The sequence below is a fragment of the Mchenga conophoros genome, linkage group LG6, assembly GCF_057382185.1.
Source record: "Mchenga conophoros isolate Kocher_MC1m ecotype Shallow Benthic linkage group LG6, M_conophoros_male_GT1.1, whole genome shotgun sequence".
NCBI lineage: Eukaryota > Metazoa > Chordata > Actinopteri > Cichliformes > Cichlidae > Mchenga > Mchenga conophoros.
This window is the reverse complement of record NC_140531.1, coordinates 29615666-29635548: the sequence shown is the minus strand read 5'-3', so window position 1 is coordinate 29635548 and position 19883 is coordinate 29615666. Positions and strand designations below refer to the sequence as shown.

The 19883-nt window shown below is 39.3% G+C and overlaps 1 protein-coding gene across 1 annotated transcript; it reads right to left on the bottom strand.

Annotated features, from left to right (window-relative positions):
* Positions 1 to 7653: 7653 nt before the first annotated feature.
* LOC146572876 (C-type mannose receptor 2-like) lies at positions 7654 to 17367 on the bottom strand. The gene is made up of 8 exons (XM_085278511.1): positions 17223 to 17367; positions 16646 to 16747; positions 16397 to 16570; positions 14971 to 15104; positions 14737 to 14837; positions 14471 to 14595; positions 7868 to 8004; positions 7654 to 7764 (listed from the first exon to the last, which is right to left on the bottom strand). The coding sequence occupies exons 1-8, from the start codon at positions 17365 to 17367 to the stop codon at positions 7654 to 7656; spliced, it is 1029 nt and encodes a 342-aa protein (XP_085134637.1).
* Between the last annotated feature and the right edge of the window lie 2516 nt (positions 17368 to 19883).

The following is a 19883-nucleotide window of genomic DNA, read 5'->3' as shown; positions in this document are numbered from 1 at the left end:
AAACAGTATGTCGAATGTGCCACGCAATGCTCAATTACATGGGTGGGAACTACTGTGTTAGCGCAGTTAGCTTGTTAACGTGTTGACGTCGTCCAGCCCCATGCACGGGGCGATCGGCGGTAGCTCGTTAACGGAGATTTACCATGTTGTAGCGTTAACGTCATTTCAGATTAACGCTGACAGCACTAGTGGGAACAAAATGAATATGACTGCACATTTATGCCGACATCATCCTAGTGCAAAGATAAGTGGAAGCAGACAAAAACAACAAGCATGCATGCTACAAACTTTACCCGAGTCATTTAGACAGCCGTTAGCACATGATTCTCCTTATGGGGACCTGATATATTTAATATGCTGCTGAGAGTATCCCCTGGAAGAAGCATATAGTATAGCTTTTATTTTGGAAAGAGCCATTTCTCTGTAATAAACTCTCTTTTCCAAAGTGTTTTCCCAATCAGATAGAATTATTATTTTATCCCCTTGTTGTTTCAGCAACATTAAATTTAAAAACTGTACGTTTGAGTTAAAATATATATTTATAATTTTAATAAATGACAAATTAAAAAAGCATGAACATTTTTTTGTATCGAAAAAATATCGAACTGTGACACCAAAGTATCGAACCGAACCGTGAATTTTGTGTATCGTTGCACCCCTAATATATATATATATATATAATTAAATAATTTAATTTTGTAACTTCTTCTCACAGCACAGACTACTTTTGATGCAAAATTTATATTTTACATTACAGACAGGTCAGAGAGATGGACATATACTTCATTCTTTAGGTGAACCCACCACCAATAAGCAGCCATTATCATTTTTGTAATTGATTCAGTGAACTAAGTTGGATGTATCGCTCTCTCTTTTTTTAGTTTATTTAACAGAAAAATGAAACTGATGCACTCTGATAAACTTAGAATTAACCCTTTAAAATTACATATGGCTACCAGTGGAAACCACCATGTTTCCCCACCATCTTGAATACACTAGCTGAAGTGTGCACCACCTTTCTATTTATTTGCACTTTTGGCTAGAGACCAGCCACATACATTGTATTCCAAATGAGGAGAAGAATAAAATTTGTGGGCATTTGTTTACTGTAGGGGCAAATTTTAATTTGTGTCTGCACCTTAAGACTCCAGATGTGAAGGATCATTTCTATCTCTTACCATCTGAGAAGACGTCCTAACAACCTAACTGGCATCTAGATAAAATATTAACCTTTTCACCTTAACCGAAGTCAGGAAACTAACATACAAATAACTGCATATGCATGCTTATTTATTCCCGATATTGTGACAATGACTTATTATCAGAAGATTAGACACCTTTTTGTCTCAAGACAGCTGAAAACAAGCCTGCTAAATAAGAAAAACCTCTGCGGGTGATAAGCTAACATTATAGCAGGAAATTTTTGGCTGGAAAAAAATCATGCTTTCCTTCTGATAAACAATTTGATTATATTCTCACATTGTATGAAAGTCACTAAGTGACCAAGTACAACATTGCTTGATCCACTTAAAAGAAGGTTTCAGTAATGCCGGCTAATTCTAAATTACAGCAGCTAACAGCAGCTGTGACGGCTGCAATTACAGCCAGATACAGTGGTAATATCAACTAAACATCAGTGTTACATTAAAGATGTACAATAACACTACACTTACATATTTGTCTTTCTTTAAATATGTAAATTAATTTACTGGGTAATAAAGAATTGGTTTTGGTTTAGAACTAATTTACTTATAAAATCACATAATACTGTATTCTAAAATAAGTGCACAAATTTTAGTTTATACTGTTATGTCTATGATTTAGTCTGTCTTTGTTTTCTGAGTTACCTCAATGGAATCTGCTCCCAGTCCCTTGTTGGATAAGCTAAGAGGTGGAAAAGGGATGGAGCAAGCCCATATGGAGAACTGCAATTTGGGTCTTGACCACTATTTAAGTTTCCCCTTTTTCTTGTTTAGGTAGGTCAGTTTGTTTGAGTTAGTAGTATTGTTTGTTGCCTGCTTTTGAGTAGAGCTCTGTTACTTTGATGTGTGTTGTGTGTGTGTGTGTGTGGGGGGGGGGGGGGGGGTGCCTCCACAACCATCCACATCACCACCGCGGCTTACAACAGCGTGAGGTGGGTGACTATTTTTTGCTGGTCACATTTTCTCTATGGAGGCCATGCAAACGGATCCTGATTTGCTGGTTTATGGGCTCAGCTATGAAAAGAATGTTCGCAATTATGAAATATCTAAGACTGAGAATACTCCTGTCAAAACACAGTAACAAAATGACTGTTGGTGGGGCAGCCATCAGCAATCCCATTAGCAGAGGTGCAGTCATTAAGCCACCAAAGACGCCTTCCTCAGACTGTCTTATTCCTCTTCACAATTATTTGGTGTTGCTCATACTAAAGACTGTCCTACCATGGAGAATACTAGTTTTACTCTTCCTGTGACTACCTCTGTTTTTGACTGTTATCCAAAACGAAAGTCCAAAATGTCAGTCTGGACCAGAACTTTAAAACTAGCAGGAAATAAACCTTTGAAAACTGCCATCTTGACTCCTCTTTCACTGTTTTAACTTCATGTTAGTCCCTCCTATCCCGCTGGTAACATACAACTTCTTCAAACTGACCAGCCAATCAGTCTTTCCAAAGTTGTATTTATAACATTCCCACAAACCTTCATTACACTCAGCACATGATTATTAAGACATTATTTATATATCTCAAACGAGCTGGCCCCAGTGTTTTCTGGCATTTTCAACTCCTCACTGCAGGCATGTCATGTGCCTGCCTGCTTCAAGTCCTCTACCATAATCCCTGTCCCCAAGAAACCCAGGATCACTGGACTAAATGACTACAGACCCGTGGCTCTGACATCTGTGGTCATGAAGTCTTTTGAGCGCCTGGTTCTCTCCTATCTCAAGACCCTCACGCCCCCCCTCCTGGACCCCCTGCAGTTTGCATACAGAGCCAACAGGTCTGTAGATGACGCCATCAACATGGCCCTACACTTCATCCTGCAGCATCTGGACTCCCCAGGAACCTACGCCAGGATCATGTTTGTGGACTTCAGCTCTGCCTTCAATACCATCCTTCCAGACCATCTCCGAGGCAAGCTTTCCCAGATGAATGTGCCTGATCCCATCTGCCGGTGGATCACTGACTTCCTGATGGACAGGAAACAGCATGTGAGGCTGGGAAAGAATGTCTCGGACTCCTGGACCATCAGCACCGGCTCCCCTCAGGGCTGTGTTCTTTCTCCCCTGCTCTTCTCCCTGTATACTAACTGCTGCACCTCCACCCACCAGTCTGTCAAGCTAATCAAGTTTGCAGATGACACCACCGTTATTGGACTCATCTCGGACGGGGATGAGTCTGCCTACAGGAGGGAGGTTGAACGTCTGGTGTCCTGGTGCAGCCACAACAACCTGGTGCTGAATGCCCAGAAGACAGTGGAGATTTGTTTTGTTTGAACAAAACAAATTGCTTTAACTTATTTAACAATACATACATCGTAAGTGAAAAGAATATCAAATAAAACTTCATGTTAAATGACAGCACATACAGGGAGTGCAGAATTATTAGGCAAATGAGTATTTTGTCCACATCATCCTCTTCATGCATGTTGTCTTACTCCAAGCTGTATAGGCTCGAAAGCCTACTACCAATTAAGCATATTAGGTGATGTGCAACTCTGTAATGAGAAGGGGTGTGGTCTAATGACATCAACACCCTATATCAGGTGTGCATAATTATTAGGCAACTTCCTTTCCTTTGGCAAAATGGGTCAAAAGAAGGACTTGACAGGCTCAGAAAAGTCAAAAATAGTGAGATATCTTGCAGAGGGATGCAGCAGTCTCAAAATTGCAAAGCTTCTGAAGCGTGATCATCGAACAATCAAGCGTTTCATTCAAAATAGTCAACAGGGTCGCAAGAAGCGTGTGGAAAAACCAAGGCGCAAAATAACTGCCCATGAACTGAGAAAAGTCAAGACTGGGCCAAGAAATATCTCAAGACTGATATTTCTAAGGTTTTATGGACTGATGAAATGAGAGTGAGTCTTGATGGGCCAGATGGATGGGCCCGTGGCTGGACTGGTAAAGGGCAGAGAGCTCCAGTCCGACTCAGACGCCAGCAAGGTGGAGGTGGAGTACTGGTTTGGGCTGGTATCATCAAAGATGAGCTTGTGGGGCCTTGTGGGTTGAGGATGGAGTCAAGCTCAACTCCCAGTCCTACTGCCAGTTTCTGGAAGACACCTTCTTCAAGCAGTGGTACAGGAAGAAGTCTGCATCCTTCAAGAAAAACACGATTTTCATGCAGGACAATGCTCCATCACACGCGTCCAAGTACTCCACAGCGTGGCTGGCAAGAAAGGGTATAAAAGAAGAAAAACTAATGACATGGCCTCCTTGTTCACCTGATCTGAACCCCATTGAGAACCTGTGGTCCATCATCAAATGTGAGATTTACAAGGAGGGAAAACAGTACACCTCTCTGAACAGTGTCTGGGAGGCTGTGGTTGTGGTTGAGTTTTTTGGGTTCATTGAGAACATGGTTGTTGTTCAATAATAAAATTATTCCTCAAAAATACAACTTGCCTAATAATTCTGCACTCCCTGTATTTAGTCAGTTTTTTTGCTACTAGAGAAAAAACTGTCACTTGTTCCGAGAGGCAAAAGAGGAACTGGGGTAATCAGAATTTGAATCAGCATACATAAGTAAGTCATGAGTGGCAGACATGTATGTGAGGGTAGTGAAAAAACTGTTATGAGGATAGTGAGCAATGTTGTGCTTGTTTAAGCACAGCATTGATTAATTAAGCATTCTCCTTTTTAAATGTGTAATTTTTAAATCAAATATAGCTTACAATCTAGTGTAATAACAAGTCACGTTAAAGCAGATCCCCTGCTGGTTAAAGATCCTGGATATAAGGATAAGTATTACACACATCTAGGTAAATGTATTTGTAGGTGTGCAACCGCCATGAAATTTCCATCAGATGTCGGTAACAACCCATTCAATCCACACATGTAAAGAAATCAAACAATAGATATGCATAGATTAGGTTATGTTTAAAAGTGAGAAATAACACAGGGGGAAAGTATTAAACATGCTTACTCAAATGTATTTAATACTTCATACAAAAGCCTTTGTCTGCGATGATTGCTTTAATTACGATGCCAACTTACATTGCTTGGGTGTGATTTTGGCTCAGTCTTTCACACAAACTATCTTCAACTCCTGAAGGTTCTGTAGATCCTTCTGTGAACTCTGAGCTTTGCTTCTTTCCATAGATTTTCAGCTCGATTCAGGTCAGGCGATTGGCTGGGCTGTTCTAGCAGCTCCATTTTCTTTCAGCTAAGAGTTTCTTTAACTTTGTGTTTGGGATCATTGTCTTTCTGAAACATCCACCCTCGTTTCATTTTCATCATCCTGGTAGATGGCAGCAGATGTTTATCAAGAAAATCTTGGTACTGTGGAGATACAGAAATTATTTTATTGCTGCCATATAATCTGCATCATTATAATCGCATTGATAACATTCTTTACAGCATTATTTCATCTAATAATATTTCTCACAGTATTGATATTGCATTAAAGTTGTTTATTGAAGATGTTCATTTGAGGATCCTTCCATTATGTTAACTTTTTTTACAAGTACAGTCAGAAGTATTTCATACACATTGCATAGTATTTGTGCTCATTAAGAGTTGTTGCTTAGTCTACAGAGGGTCTTAAGCTTTGTGAAGCGCGACGTCTTCACAATCTATTGTGTTAGAGACTAGAGCATAAAGGATAACTGCAATACATGCTTACAATAACACATATAATCTAGGAATGTGTCAGGCCTGAGGCCTTAACTCATTTAGCTTCTAACTGTATTTTAGTCTACTTGGTAACAGATGACCAGAGTCAATAATTTGCCCCAGAGACCCTGAGGGCTTGAAGTTTATTACCTTGTATGGAAGGTGTTATAGAAAAGAGAAGTTCTATGTCTGTTTATAGCCATTAAAGATGTACAAGATGTACCATTCACTGTAACTAATGTCTTTGTAAACATACACGGCAGACCCAGTGGCATTTTGATAAGTTTTTATTAATCCCTACACGGTTGCTGTACATTCGCACTCAGAGCTGCAGCTCTCCCGCTGCAGCAGCTCTCCCGCTGCAGCAGCTCTCCCGCTGCAGCAGCTCTCCCGCTGCTTTATAAGTGTTCTCCATATGTATTTTTGTCAGAAGACATATGCTGATGTTTTCTCCTAGCTGTTAATAAACTCACCGTTTGATTGCACTTTTCTGGGGCCTCCGTGGATTGTGACACTGCTCTACATTGATCGATTTCGCGACAGTACATTTTTACATTCATCCTCCTTTCAATAATATGAAAGATGCCAGTGCTGAATGTTGAAAAATAAAATAACCCAACATTATGATGAACCCACCTCCAAACTTCATTATTTGTGTGGTGTTTATTGGGTTATATGACTTTTGACCTTCAAACATGCTATGTATTAGTCTCATCTGGCCAGACTATATTCTAACAGTATTTCACAGGGTTGTCAAAGTGTGGTTCAGCAAACTCTGAATGCGCTTTAATATGCTATTTCTTCACCAATGGAGTATTCCACATTGAACATTTACACAGGCCATGACAGTTGTGTGCATTACTTATTTCCTTTGAAATGATTGTATCAGCTAATTTCTGTAGCTTTCTGCAAGGGGTCCTTGGCCTTGAACATCTCTTTTAATAATCGTTTTCAATTCTCTGTCTAAAATCTTTTTGGGATCATCAGGTCTTGATCAATTTATGGTATAATGATGTTCTTTCAACTTCTTTTTTTACCCCAACAGTGCTCACTGGAACCTTCAGTAGTTTAGAAATTCTTCTGTTATCAATATGTGTTGCAACAGTCTCAAGAGACCACATTGGTTTTACCCATCATGAGATGTTTGTTAAGCAAAACCTCAGTAATGACACAGCTTTTTATAGCCCATCAGTTGAGACTGAACCAGGTGATAGTAATTTGCCTAAGTGACAGAATTGCTTTCTTATTACTAATACAGTTCAGCTGGTGTCACAGCTCTCCATGCCTTTTTGCACCTTTTTCATGTGTTCAATACTTTTTCCGTGTCATTTTTCATTATTATACATGCTTGTAATAATGACTTGTATGGACTGGATGGATTGTTACTGACATGGCAAGAATTTTATGTTAATTATACCTTTAGAAATATATTTACTCAGAAAATTGGGGACTTATTTTACTCGCTGTAAGTGTCCACTGCTTTCTGTTCAGCTTCATTTCAGAAGTTGATCTCATGGCTCTGTGTTCTGCAGTATTTGTTGGGCGTGGATGTTAAATTATGGAGAAACTCTCTTCTCACATATTTAGAATTTTGCACTGGAACATGGTGCATCATTCCAGCTGTTTTCTGAGTTGTAAGTTTTTATCTCTCCACAGTTTTCATTTCTGCCACCATTTGGTTCCCCACTATTCCAGTAGCTGAAATACAGATAAAATTATAAGAGTTAAACTCAACAGGTCAGTCAGTCTTTGGTTTTTAGTAACAAGATATTAACCAAATAATTTTTGTTAATGTACTTGATGACATAAAAAGACTTTATGGACAAGAAAGAGATTAAATTTTTATTTCAACCTTGTAGTCATTTGAGTCCCATCCACCCATTTCCATGTCCCCTCTGTCTCTGAGTCAGTCAGTCCAATCCACAAATGCTTCTTGAACTTGTTCACAAAGTTCTTTATTTAGAAAGAGGAAAAATTAAATGTACACATTCAGAACTTAAAGTGATGTATCATCATCCTTTCTTCTGCACACATCTATGTTTGCACACACACAAACCTGTTCTTCTCGGCTGTTGATAATCATCAGGTCTGAACCTTTTTTAAGGCAGTCTCGTCTACTTTCTTCCCAGGATTTCTTCTCCGAAGACACTTGGTACAAACTATCACTGAAGGCCACCCATGTTTCTTGGCAATCTGTTTAAGAAAAACAGAATAATAATTTGTGCTTGCTTTGTGATAGGTAGCATACATAGAATTAAAAGCACTTCAGTAAATATACACATGACTAAGCACAATTTATCAAGTCTTATGTAAAATCTAGATCTAAATTCCCTGAAACTGTATGTGCTGTATATGTTAAACATTTTACAATTTTGTGTTGTGTGGCCTCAGAGGGAGTGCTTTCACATCTAATAATTTGTCTCTAATAATGTTGTTCGAGTCAGCAATTGTCACTGAAAACCACCACTTAGAGTTAGAAAGAAGTTAGAGAGAAATGATCTTTTCTCTTTTGTCCTCTTCTTGTTTTGAAGTCTTGATGGTGTGACAAGCATCACCACATCTATATTCAGCTGTGTGAGAACTGAAGAAGGCTGCAGATATAATTGGAGCTAAGAAGTCAGCTAAACTCTTTTTTTGTTTTTGTTTGTCTATGCAGGTTTTAACAATCAACAAGCTATTAGAAACTGTCTAAATGTGAACATATAGAATGTTGATATTTTCACTCACATTAGATTTAGTTCAAATTGACATTACATTTACAACTTTACTTTTCAAAGGCCTTTCTCAAGATCTGTCCATCCATTCTATAGCACTTATCCTTACCTCGGCCGCGGGGGGATTGGCATGTGTTCAGAGGCAGATTGGCAGTCTGACACAGGGCTAACACACAGACAGACAACCATTTTCAACTACATTTACACTTATGGGGAATTTTGAATGATCATAACCCACTAGAGAATGAGTGAAACCATGCAAACATAGGGAGAACATGCAAACTCCACACACACCACACAAACCCAGGATTCCTGCCTCACCATGCTTTTTAAAAAGCTACATTTGTTAAAGTGTTAAAGAGACAAAAATATTGTTAGAGATAAATGCACAATCGTGGCTCAAGAGTTAGCAGTTTGTCTTGTAATCGGAAGGTTGCTGGTTCGAGCCCCGGCTCCGACAGTCTCAGTCAATGTGTCCTTGGGCAAGACACTTCACCCGTTACCTACTGGTGGTGGTCAGAGGGCCCGGTGGTGCCAGTATCCGGCAGCCTGTAACAGCCTGTTCTGTTGCTTTGTCTTTGTACTCAAATGCCTGCTCATTGTCTCAAAAAAAAATGTGAATTTTGTCACAACAAGGTGTTATTCATGCAAAAAACAAAAAGCATTTTTTTTCTCATGGTGTCATGTTGTGATGTCCATCTTGCTATCTCCCTTGTGTATAGTCTCCAAGCTGTTTATTAATTCTGTAAATGCTGTAAACAATTCACACAATTGTGTTCTGTTTCTGTTTATTCTTTATTCTTCCTCTTTTTCCTTCAAGTTGCTTACATACGTGTTTTGTTTTATTCTATTACTACTTCTGCGAATTTGTGCTATTTTAACCATTCTACTTTCCTGCTCTATATTCTGCTGTTTCTAACTTTTACTCTTTAGAAAACACATGCATTGTTATTGTAACCCATTCGTGTGCATTACTCCAGCCAATGCTTTGTGTTCTGGCTCATAAGTAAGAGGCAGAAGACAGTTCTGGATCTCCGGGCTCTTTACTTTCAAACACTGTAATATATAGAAATACAGAAAACCATGAACTGTACGTGTTGTGCATCTGCTATGGCCGGCCCTCCTCCAGCCATACTGGAAGGAGATTTGTAGACCTTGTAATAAATCAAATAATGTAATAAATCAAATGAAATAAATTGTTTTAGAATTTCAACTTAGTCAACAAAAAGCATAAAATAAATAATATAAAATAATATACCACTGAAAGAAATCACCAAAAACACAACTTAGAAGAATAATACACAAAATAATAATTAAAAAAAAAATCAGACAAATGTTGTGTTCATTTTCGAGACAGAGGAGACAAATATGTTCTAAGTGCATTTTCTTAAATTTATTTAGCAGTTAAAGGTTCAAGCTGAAAAATGGCTAGCGTGTCTCTTTGCTCACTCAGGGGGCCCAAATGAACAAAGAGCACAACACACAGACAGTAAACATCTTTACTGCGGGTCACTGAAACCGAATGAAAACATGACTGGAAGAATCAGTTGAGGGTGGCCTTATGTTTCATACCAGCTCACGTTTCTTCCTCTGCACCTCTCTGGACATCTCCTTATATAGAGATTACCCTTTTGCAGGAAACACTCTCATTATTGTGGCAACCACCTCTTGCACTCCGGTCAGGCCTGCATACAGAGATAGGGAGGGAGAAAGGAAAAGGGGAAAGAGAGCTTCTCTAAACCCAGAAATTTACGGCCCTGTTTCCTCCAGCAGAGTCAGTCTGAAAGTTTTGTATCTTCTAGTGCTGTCACTGTCTGCACTGGCAGGCCATGTGGAGACAGGAGGAGGACCCAAATGCAGACACTTAGAAGCAAATCTATATCTTAACAACAGGATGTCTGAGGACAGGTGGTTCTTCCTCAGAGTCCTCAAGAAGAAGAGGTGCTGGTGAGCCTTCTTGACCAGCTTGGAGCAGTTGGTCATCCAGATGAGATCCTCGGAGATGTGGACTCCCAGGAACTTGAAGCTGCTCACATGCTCCACAGCCGTCCCCTTAATGTAGATGGGTGGATGTGGGTCGGCATTCCTCCTGTAGTCGATGAGCTCCTTGGTCTTCTCGGTGTTGAGCAGCAGGTTGTTTGTGTCACACCACTCAGCCAGACGATCCACCTCCTCCCTGTAGGCGGCCTCATTGTTGTCATTGATGAGGCCAATCACCGTGGTGTCATCTGCAAACTTAATGATGGTGTTAGAACCATCGGCAGGTCTGCAGTCATGGGTGAAGAGGGAGTACAGGAAAGGGATCATCACACAGCCTTGTGGTATACCGGTGTTCATTGTGATTGTAGATGAGCAGTGGTTATCCAGCCGGACATGTTGGGGGCGGTTGGTCAGGAAGTCCAGTAACCATATGCACATGAGGGAACTGAAGCCCAGGTCTGTCAGTTTCCTGATGAGTTGTGAGGGGAGGATTGTATTGAATGCTGAACTGAAGTCAGAGTAAGAGGTTGTTGGTCTGGCGTCATGTCTGCTTTGGTTGTGGTTGTGGGATTCCCTCGCTCAAAACGAGCATAAAAGTTGTTGAGCTCGTTGAGGAAGGAGACATCAGAGGATGTGGGGGAGGGGTTGGTGGTCCTGTAGTCTGTAATGGTCTGGAGTCCTTGCCACATGCGTCAGGGATTGGAGTTGGAGAAGTGTTTTTCTACCTTCTTTTTGTAATGGTGTTTGGCTTTTTTGATACCCTTCTTTAGATTAGACCTGGCTGTACTGTAGGCGTGTGCATCTCCTGACCTAAAGGCGGTGTTGCAGACCTTCAAGAGGAGACGAACATCCCGGTTCATCCAAGGCTTCTGGTTGGGGTACATGGTAATCCGTTTCTGGGTGGTGACACTGTCTGTGGTTTTGGAGATGTAATCCAGTACAGATGAGGCGTACTGGTCCAGGTCTGTGTGGGTGAACATATTCCAGTGTTTTTAAATCTGCGTCTGTCCCCTCTGGCCACACTTTAATTGGCCTCACAGCAGGTTTCACACGTTGGATGAATGGACCTTGTGGACCTTGTGCACAAGGTCGTTTGTGCACAAGAACTAATTAATGTTGAGGAATTTAAGTATTTGGGAGTGCTACTAGTCTCGAAATTATCCCTTTAAAAAAACATGTTGAAAATTTAGTGAAAAGTGTAAATGTTAACATACGGAACTTTAGACATATCCACACATCATGAACAGACACAGCAGCGATTACATTCCTGTACTCTGTGATACTGGCTCATATTGAATACTGTATTACAAGTTGGTCCCATACTAGTCTCGCTGCTATTGGGCCAATCGAAGTATGCAAGTGATGGCAAGCCACACATGGTAAGCTCCACACCTCACCACCAGTTGATTCACTTTAGTTTACTTTGCAGTCACTACTTTAAATGTAATTCTACTTATTATCCAATATCGTTTGTTTATTAAATAATTTTATTTTTTCATTACACCTTCTAATGTTTATATGGTGTGCACACATAGTAACACTGCAAGGTCAAAGTTCTTTTTTATGTTATATTTATACATCTTTCTTAGTTTGAGTTACCTGGGGTTTGGCTTCTCCTTCCTGGCTGGCAAAAAGTGTGGCAAAGGGAGAGATGAAGTACCACTGACAACATGCTTCATTGCCTGGGGGGTGTTTCAAGTTTGTTTAATTGTTTTGTATTAGTTGGTTATATGGCAGCCATTTTGTTTCCCCCCTTGTGTGTCATTTGGTTTGGCTAAGCCAGTATTTAAGTTCCCCTGTGGATCATTTTGGGAAGGCAGTTTGTCTTATGTTTATTTGAGGTTTTGTTAATTGTTATCTTGATTTTAGTTTATTGAGTTGACCTCTTTTATTTTCGTCTGCCTGTTTAAGTGTTTTTTTAATCTTTGTTAAATATCTTCATATTTTTGGATCAATAAAACCCCTTTTTTTTTAAAATTGAACACCTGTGTCCTTTATGCCTTACTGCTTGGTCCCTGATAATGCAACAAAAGAGCATTGAAAATATTACATAAGAAACTTTTCTCATATCACCATTTTCAAATTTTAGATAAATACAAGTTTCTAAATTTTACTAATTTCAAAATATTTAAATCTGCCTGTCTAATATGCAAAGTTATACATGGTCTGGCGCCTCCAACAATAAGTGATCTAATTAAACAAAAGTCTAGCAGTGTTGCCGGGTCTCGATTGACTCGAGCCACTATTAAAGGTGATTGTGAATTGGCATTTAGACGGACCTCCTTTTCACAGAATGCTCTGTCATATCAGGGAGTGAGCTTCTGGAATCATCTTCCACTGTCAGTGAGGGAAAGTACAAGTCTCCCCATCTTTAAGAGTCACTTAAAAGGTTGGCTGAGGGACACACAAACACGTAATCATGTTTAATTAGTCATGCCTTACATTGGACATGAAAAAGAGTTAAATGTATTACAAAAAGGGAAACAAGTATTGTAATGGGTCAGATCAATATCAGGACAGTCAGGGCATGTATAATATTGGGGATTGTGCAATATAATTGATGTGCCTAAGGCTATAATCTGGCATATTTACATTTGTTAATATGTTCATTATGTATTTTCCCTCTTTCTAAATTAAATTAAATTAAATTAAAATTAAGTTGGAGAAAAAGCAATGCAAATGAACCACACTGTGTGATGTAAGGAGCTCTCTGATTAGTGTGAGACAGGCTGACTGCCTGAATTTCTCTACGCTGACTTTTCTACACAGTGTGTTGCTTGTACAAGGGCATATAAAGATCATTACGAGTGGTCATTGCTCTGAAATTGCTGCCAGGAGGATGCATCATCTATGTAATGTGCTGAGGATTGTCTCTTTGTCAGGTCATCCCTCAGCTTCCAGGTTAGAAAAGTGGCACAGACGTCTTTTATTCATTAATAAATTATTTATTAGTTGGTTTAATTATTTAATTATTGTTACCTAAACAAATAACATTACACATTTTTGGATTGCAAAGCTGTTTATACAAGAAAAACAGAGTACAGCAGAGTAATAGTCTGATCCCTGCCCCCATCAGACTGCAAGCTAAAATATCCTTTAGCATGATATTAAACAACAAAATGCTTTAACTTATTTAACAATACATTGGTTGTAAAATAAAAGAATATCAAATAAAACTTCATGTTAAATGATAGGACATATTTAGCCACAGTTTTTGTTGTGCACCTTTGCTACAAGAGAAAAAAACTTGTCACTTGTTCTGAGAGGCACAAGAGGAACTGGGGTATTACATAAGTAACTCATGGGTGGCAGAGATGTATGTGCAAGACATTTATGAGGACAGTGATAAAGTATGAACTACGCCCCCACCAGATCAGTACCACATAAATGTCTTTGTGGATATAGAGAAAGCATATTTAGGGTGCCAAGAGAGGAAATGTGGTACAGAATGAAGAAGTCAGAAGTGGAAGAGATGTTGAAACATTCTCAAGAGAGCTCATGGGTTTTACCCATCATAAGATGTTTCTCGTGTGAAACCTCGGTAATGACACAGCTTTTTATAGCCCATCAGTTGGGACTGATCCAGTTGATATTAATTTGTACTAAGTGGCAGGATTAATTTCTTATTACTGGTAGAGTTTAGCTGGTGTTCAATTCATGGGTTCTGTACTTGTCTCATTGTGTAATTTTTCATTATTAGACATGACTTAATTTACAGACATCTATGGTTTGATTTCCTTGCATGTGTGGATTGGATGGGTTGTTACTGACAGATTTTTATTTCAATAATACCTTTAGAAATACGTTTACTCAGAAAATTGGTGACGTGTTCAATACTTATTTTTCCCGCTGTAAGTGTCCACTGCTTTCTGTTCAGCTTCATTTCAGGAGGTCATCTCATGGCTCCATGTTCTGCAGTATTTGTTGAGTGTGGATGTTAAGTTAAGGAGAAACTCTCTTCTCACATATCCAGAATTGTCTATTGGAACATGGTGCATCATTCCAGCTGTCTTCTATATTGTAATTATTTATCTCTCCACAATTTTGCCATGTGCCACCATTTGGCTCTTTATCCCCCTGATTCCAGTAGCTGTAATACAGATAAAATTATATGAATTAAACTCAACAATTCAGTCAGTATTTTGTTTTCAGTAAGCTATTAACCAAATTAATTTAGTTAAAGTGCACAATGACTTTATGGACAAGAGACAGATTTTATTTTTATTTCAACCTTGTGCTCGTTTGAGTCCCATCCACCCATTTCCATGTCCCCTCTCTCTCTGAGTCAGTCAGTCCAATCCACAAATTCTTCTTGAACTCGTTCACAAAGTTCTTTTTTAGAAAGAGAGAAATGAAATGTAAACATGCAGAACTTAAAGTGATGCATCAGTGTATCAGCTGTTTTCATTCAGTGTTTAATTCTTTGTTCTACACACATCTGTATTAAGTTTGAACACACACAAACCTGTTCCTCTCGGCTGTTGATAATCATCAGGTCTGCACCTTTTTGAAGACAGTCTTGTCTGCTTTCTTGCCAGGATTTCTTCTCTGAAGACACCTGGTACAAACTATCACTGAAAATTACTTTTTCTCGGCGATCTGTTGAAGAAAAACAGAATAATAATTTGTGCTTGCTTTGTGATAGGTAGCATACATAGAATCGCAGTTAGACCCTTTAAAGAAGGCTCATAATGGGAAGAAGCAATCAGTGGTACAAATTCAAAGCACTTCAGTTAAAGTGTGTGTGTATATACATACATACATATACAGTAAATATATATATATATATATATATATATATATATATATATATATATATATATATGTATGTATATATGTATATATGTATATATATATATATATATATATATATATATATATATATATATGTGTATGTATGTATGTATGTATGTATGTATATATTTTTTTTTTTTGGGGGGGGGGGGTGACTTTCAGGTGTATGGACCAATGTTTTCGTTTCTGATCAAACCAGAAATCTTTAATGAGCAGCTAGATTTGTCTCGCATTAAGCTCCAGAGTTAATGCCAGTTAATGCAACATCGAAGCAGCTGTAATCCATAGCTGTGCGTGTTCATGGAGCTTGCAGTTTCACCTGCTGGACATCACTACCTGACAAGTTTAACTGTCTTCAGAACATTGCAGAGGCCTTATTGACAGTATTTGGCTCTACATATCTGTGTGAGCAGATTTTCTCTCACATGATGTCCTCAGGTAGCCGTCTGAATGCTGGACACTCGGAGACCTGTGTCTCTGAGTGGGAAACCAGAGATCACATAACATGTGTGTCTCTGTATTAACAGACATGCCATATTGGCTTAGTTTATTTTTCTTATCATTCTTGTGAGGAGACCATAAATAGCATTTGTATTTTCTGTTGTACAGTTCACTTGCTGTTATGGAGTTCTTGTTATGGATAAAAAGTGTCTTTTTTTTGTTTCAAAATAGCTGATAACTATTCGCTGATAGCTGCCAACATCTGCGAACAAATATAATTCTATAAAGTGGTTCTATATAGTGTGTAACTGTTAATATAGAGCGTTATTAAATTTATTGCTAATGCAATCATATGGCACACTGACCTCTGAGGAAATTTTAAATGGCACTCATCATCAGAAAGGTTGCCTACCCCTGAGATAGACAGACAACCATTTGCAACTACATTCACACTTATGGGGAATTTTGAATTCACCAATTATCATAACCCACTAGAGAATGAGCGAAACCATGCAAACATAGGGAGAACATGAAGACTTCACACACACCACACAAAACCAGGATTCTTGCCTCACCATGCTTTTTAAAAAGCTACATTTGTTAAAGTGTTAAAGACTTAGAGGTAAATCTGCCATCAAGCATTAAGATATAATTACATTGAAGGTCGTCTCTGCTTGTGGTCATGTCTTCCAATCTTTTCTGGAGCTGGTCTCTCTCTTTAACCAGATTGTTGAAACTGGTCTGTAACTGGTTTCTCTCACTGGTCACGTTGTCGTAAAGCTTGTGTAGTATCACTGTCTTCATTTCCCACTGAGATTTGCCTTGGGTGACTGTTGGACATCATCATAAAATAAATACATCACCTGTGACGATTTTAGCATGCTTTACATTCATGTTGTACTCACAAAGAAAAACCACAGTTATGAGTCCAACCAGGAGGAAAAGACACAGCAGACCCAGAAGAATCACAGCAGCTCTGCAGGAACTCTTCTTTAAAATTTCAGGACCTACAGGTAGAAGTAAATATTTGTTATATGTCTAATCATAAATTTTTTTTATATCCTTATACATTTTATTATAACACCAATTGCTGTTTTTATCTAAAAAGTAGTATGAGAGACTTATTGCATCTGAGAATGGGTCTTGGTGGAAGCGAAACAAATACCATTACAGTGGAACCCCGGCTTACGAAGACCCCATTTAACGAAAAATTCAAGTTACGAAGGAACTTAACGGCAATATTTCTGCCCGTGGTACGGCAAAATGCCCGCGTAACAAAATAGATAAAATAGAAAATTTTAAAAAATTTAATTAAATTCCATAATGTTATGTACATGTACACGTACGTATGTATGCATGCATATGTATACTTTCTTCAGACAGTTTGTATAGAATTCTCTGTTTTATTTTTAGTTTAGTTTTGTGCACAAAACTTTAGCAACACGTAATTGTAATATCTATAGATAGGTTTGTGTTTTTTACCTGGGGGTGAAGGTCCAGTTGTTTTACGTTGTACGGTTTGGATCACTTCATGATTCATGCAAATGTCTTCCACAGTTTGATGCTCCCTTTTAGACTTTCTGCGACAACCTAATACTTCCTCTGCATTCTCATAGACTTCATCCATGATTTTATCTGTATTGGAGGTTTAGTTGGGTCTTTAAGTCTCTGAGGTGATCAGTGCTTTGCAAGAGTCTCTGAAGTTGTGTGTAGTAGCTCTGAACTGTGTGAAAATATACTGACACAAGCAGTTCTCTTTTTAACAGGAAACTGAGATCTGATGGCACTCCTCAGGGCTGTGTTTGGGATTATGACTGCATTTGTCTTTGTATTTGAATATGCACTTAGTACTAGCTGCAGCACTTTTTCTACTTGAAAGAATTTAAAATATATCAAGCATTATAAGTATGAATAAAAACAGGAGAGAAGGCCACTGCATATTAATCCTAAAACATTATATATTAGAATATGTTTATAAAGTGAATACTTTCCATGGAACATGGGATGCAAAAAGTTGGGAAATGGCTTCAATTAGAGCATCGTAAAATGACAAGAGATCGTAAGACATGTACCCTCAGGCTCCCTCCTAGATTTAGAGATGTTCTTTCCTATTTCACTTTTGATTCCCCGCTTAACCAGCGTTTCTCCCTGTCCAGAATGTGTGCATCCATCTCATTGAAAGAATGGCCTAATCCTTGGATTGGACCAATTTTTGGCACAATGGTCTTTGATCAGTGGTTCTTGATCAATGTTCAATTTGCATATTAATAATCAAGAAACTGACTTCACAGCCCAATGTTCACCAGTGGTGCTAGTTTCAGTTATTATGCAAATATACTGTTAATAAGCTTGGGGAAACCTGCAGTCAGCTGAGACTAAAGAAGTCACTTGGATGACTGAAGAAATTTTTCTCCCACTTGAAAAGCTACATCCAGATGAACAGAATCAACTCTTCTTTCCTTACCTGGATGATTGAGCATGCATTAAGACTTTACTGTAATGCAATCTTTATGAGATATCACAGTCTTGTTTTGTTGCTTTGTCTTTGTACTTAAATGCCTGCTTATTGTCTCAAAAAATGTGAATTTTGTCACAACATGGTGTTATTCATGAACAAAACAAAAAGCATTTCTCATAGTTTTTTTGTCATTGTGTCGTGTTGTGATCTCTATCTTGCTGTGTCTCCCATGTGTTATAGTCTCCCAGCTAAATTGTGTGATTACTGTAAACAATTCACACGATTGTGTTCTGTTTCTGTCCATTTGCATTCTTCCTCTTTTCGTCCAGTTGCTTATGTATGTGTTTTGTTCTATTACTTGTTAATTTGGGTTGAACCCAGGACTGTATAGGCGTTGGCTGAATAGCAGTGGTGTTCACCTTGGGGTGTCGGTCAGAACACACAGGACGCACAGATTGTCATGGTCCTGCGGCCATGACTGAGTGACTTTGTGTTTGTGTCCCTTATTGTTATTATTCTCTTTATTATTCATGGGCTGTTTTGGGATGGTTTGTGTTTTGGGATTTCAGATACTGGGTTCTGGGTTTGTGCTCCCTCTGTTGGTCCCTGGTGTTAGTGTTCCCCTGTCTCGTCAGGTTAATCAGGTCCAGCTGTTTCCCCCACCTGTGTGTGATTTCCCAGTGTCTCTTTGTGTACTTATAGTGTGTGATTTCCTCTGCTCCTCGTCGCGTCGTCTGTGTTCCTACCTGGTGTAATCCTCTGCGTGTTCTCCCTGCTGTTCTCCCTTCATGTTCAGGTTTGCCACTCCTCTGTGTAGTTTATCCCAGTTTAGTTTCGTCCTTAGTTCTGTTTGCCATCTCCACTTTGTGTTTGTTATTAACAATAAATCACCCTCACATCTGAATAAGTGCTGCGTTTTGGGTCCTCCTTCCACTCTCCACACGGCCGCTGCCCCGGACCGTGACAGTACGACGCGACCACAAGATGGACCCAGCAGCGCTTAACCCGTCCAAGGAGCTACGGGAGAATCTAATCGATGCCACACAGGAGCTGATCGACCTGTGGCTGGAAAGCCCGGGTGGCACGTCCCAGTGCGCTATAGAGAGGCGGCTACAGCGTCTGGTGACCGGTCTCCCATGGCTTCTGGGCTCGCTTTGTTCGTGGGAGCGGGAGTTCCTCCTTTTGGACCTCGGACTTCACCCCCCCGTCTGCTTTTACTTTCGAGCAGCCCGAGGCGGTGAGCGAGCGACATGTTCTGGCTTCCCCAGTTTCCGGGACTTTGTTTTCTGGGGCGATTCAGAGCGGGATGGGAGACTGTTACGCCCCACTTAATGAACGGAGTGTCGACTGGAGTGAGGGGTAACACAAAGTGAAAGGGAACACATGAACTACTGGAGAAAGAGATGTCAGTATACAAGATTTATTGCCTAAAACTACTACAGTACAAAAACACAGGGAAGCTCTTTTCTTCAGGGTCTCCAAGGCCAAAACAATAAACAAAACACCCCCTTTTAGCTAGAAATCAAAACCAAGTACTCACTAACCAAAAACAAAATACAATGGCTGAGCTCCCTGTCTAACCAAACCAGGAGAAAACAGGTGAAACAAAAATGGCAGAGAACCCCTACCTGCTTCCACAATGACAAACTAATTATCACAATAAGGGCACACCTTCGCTCACAATA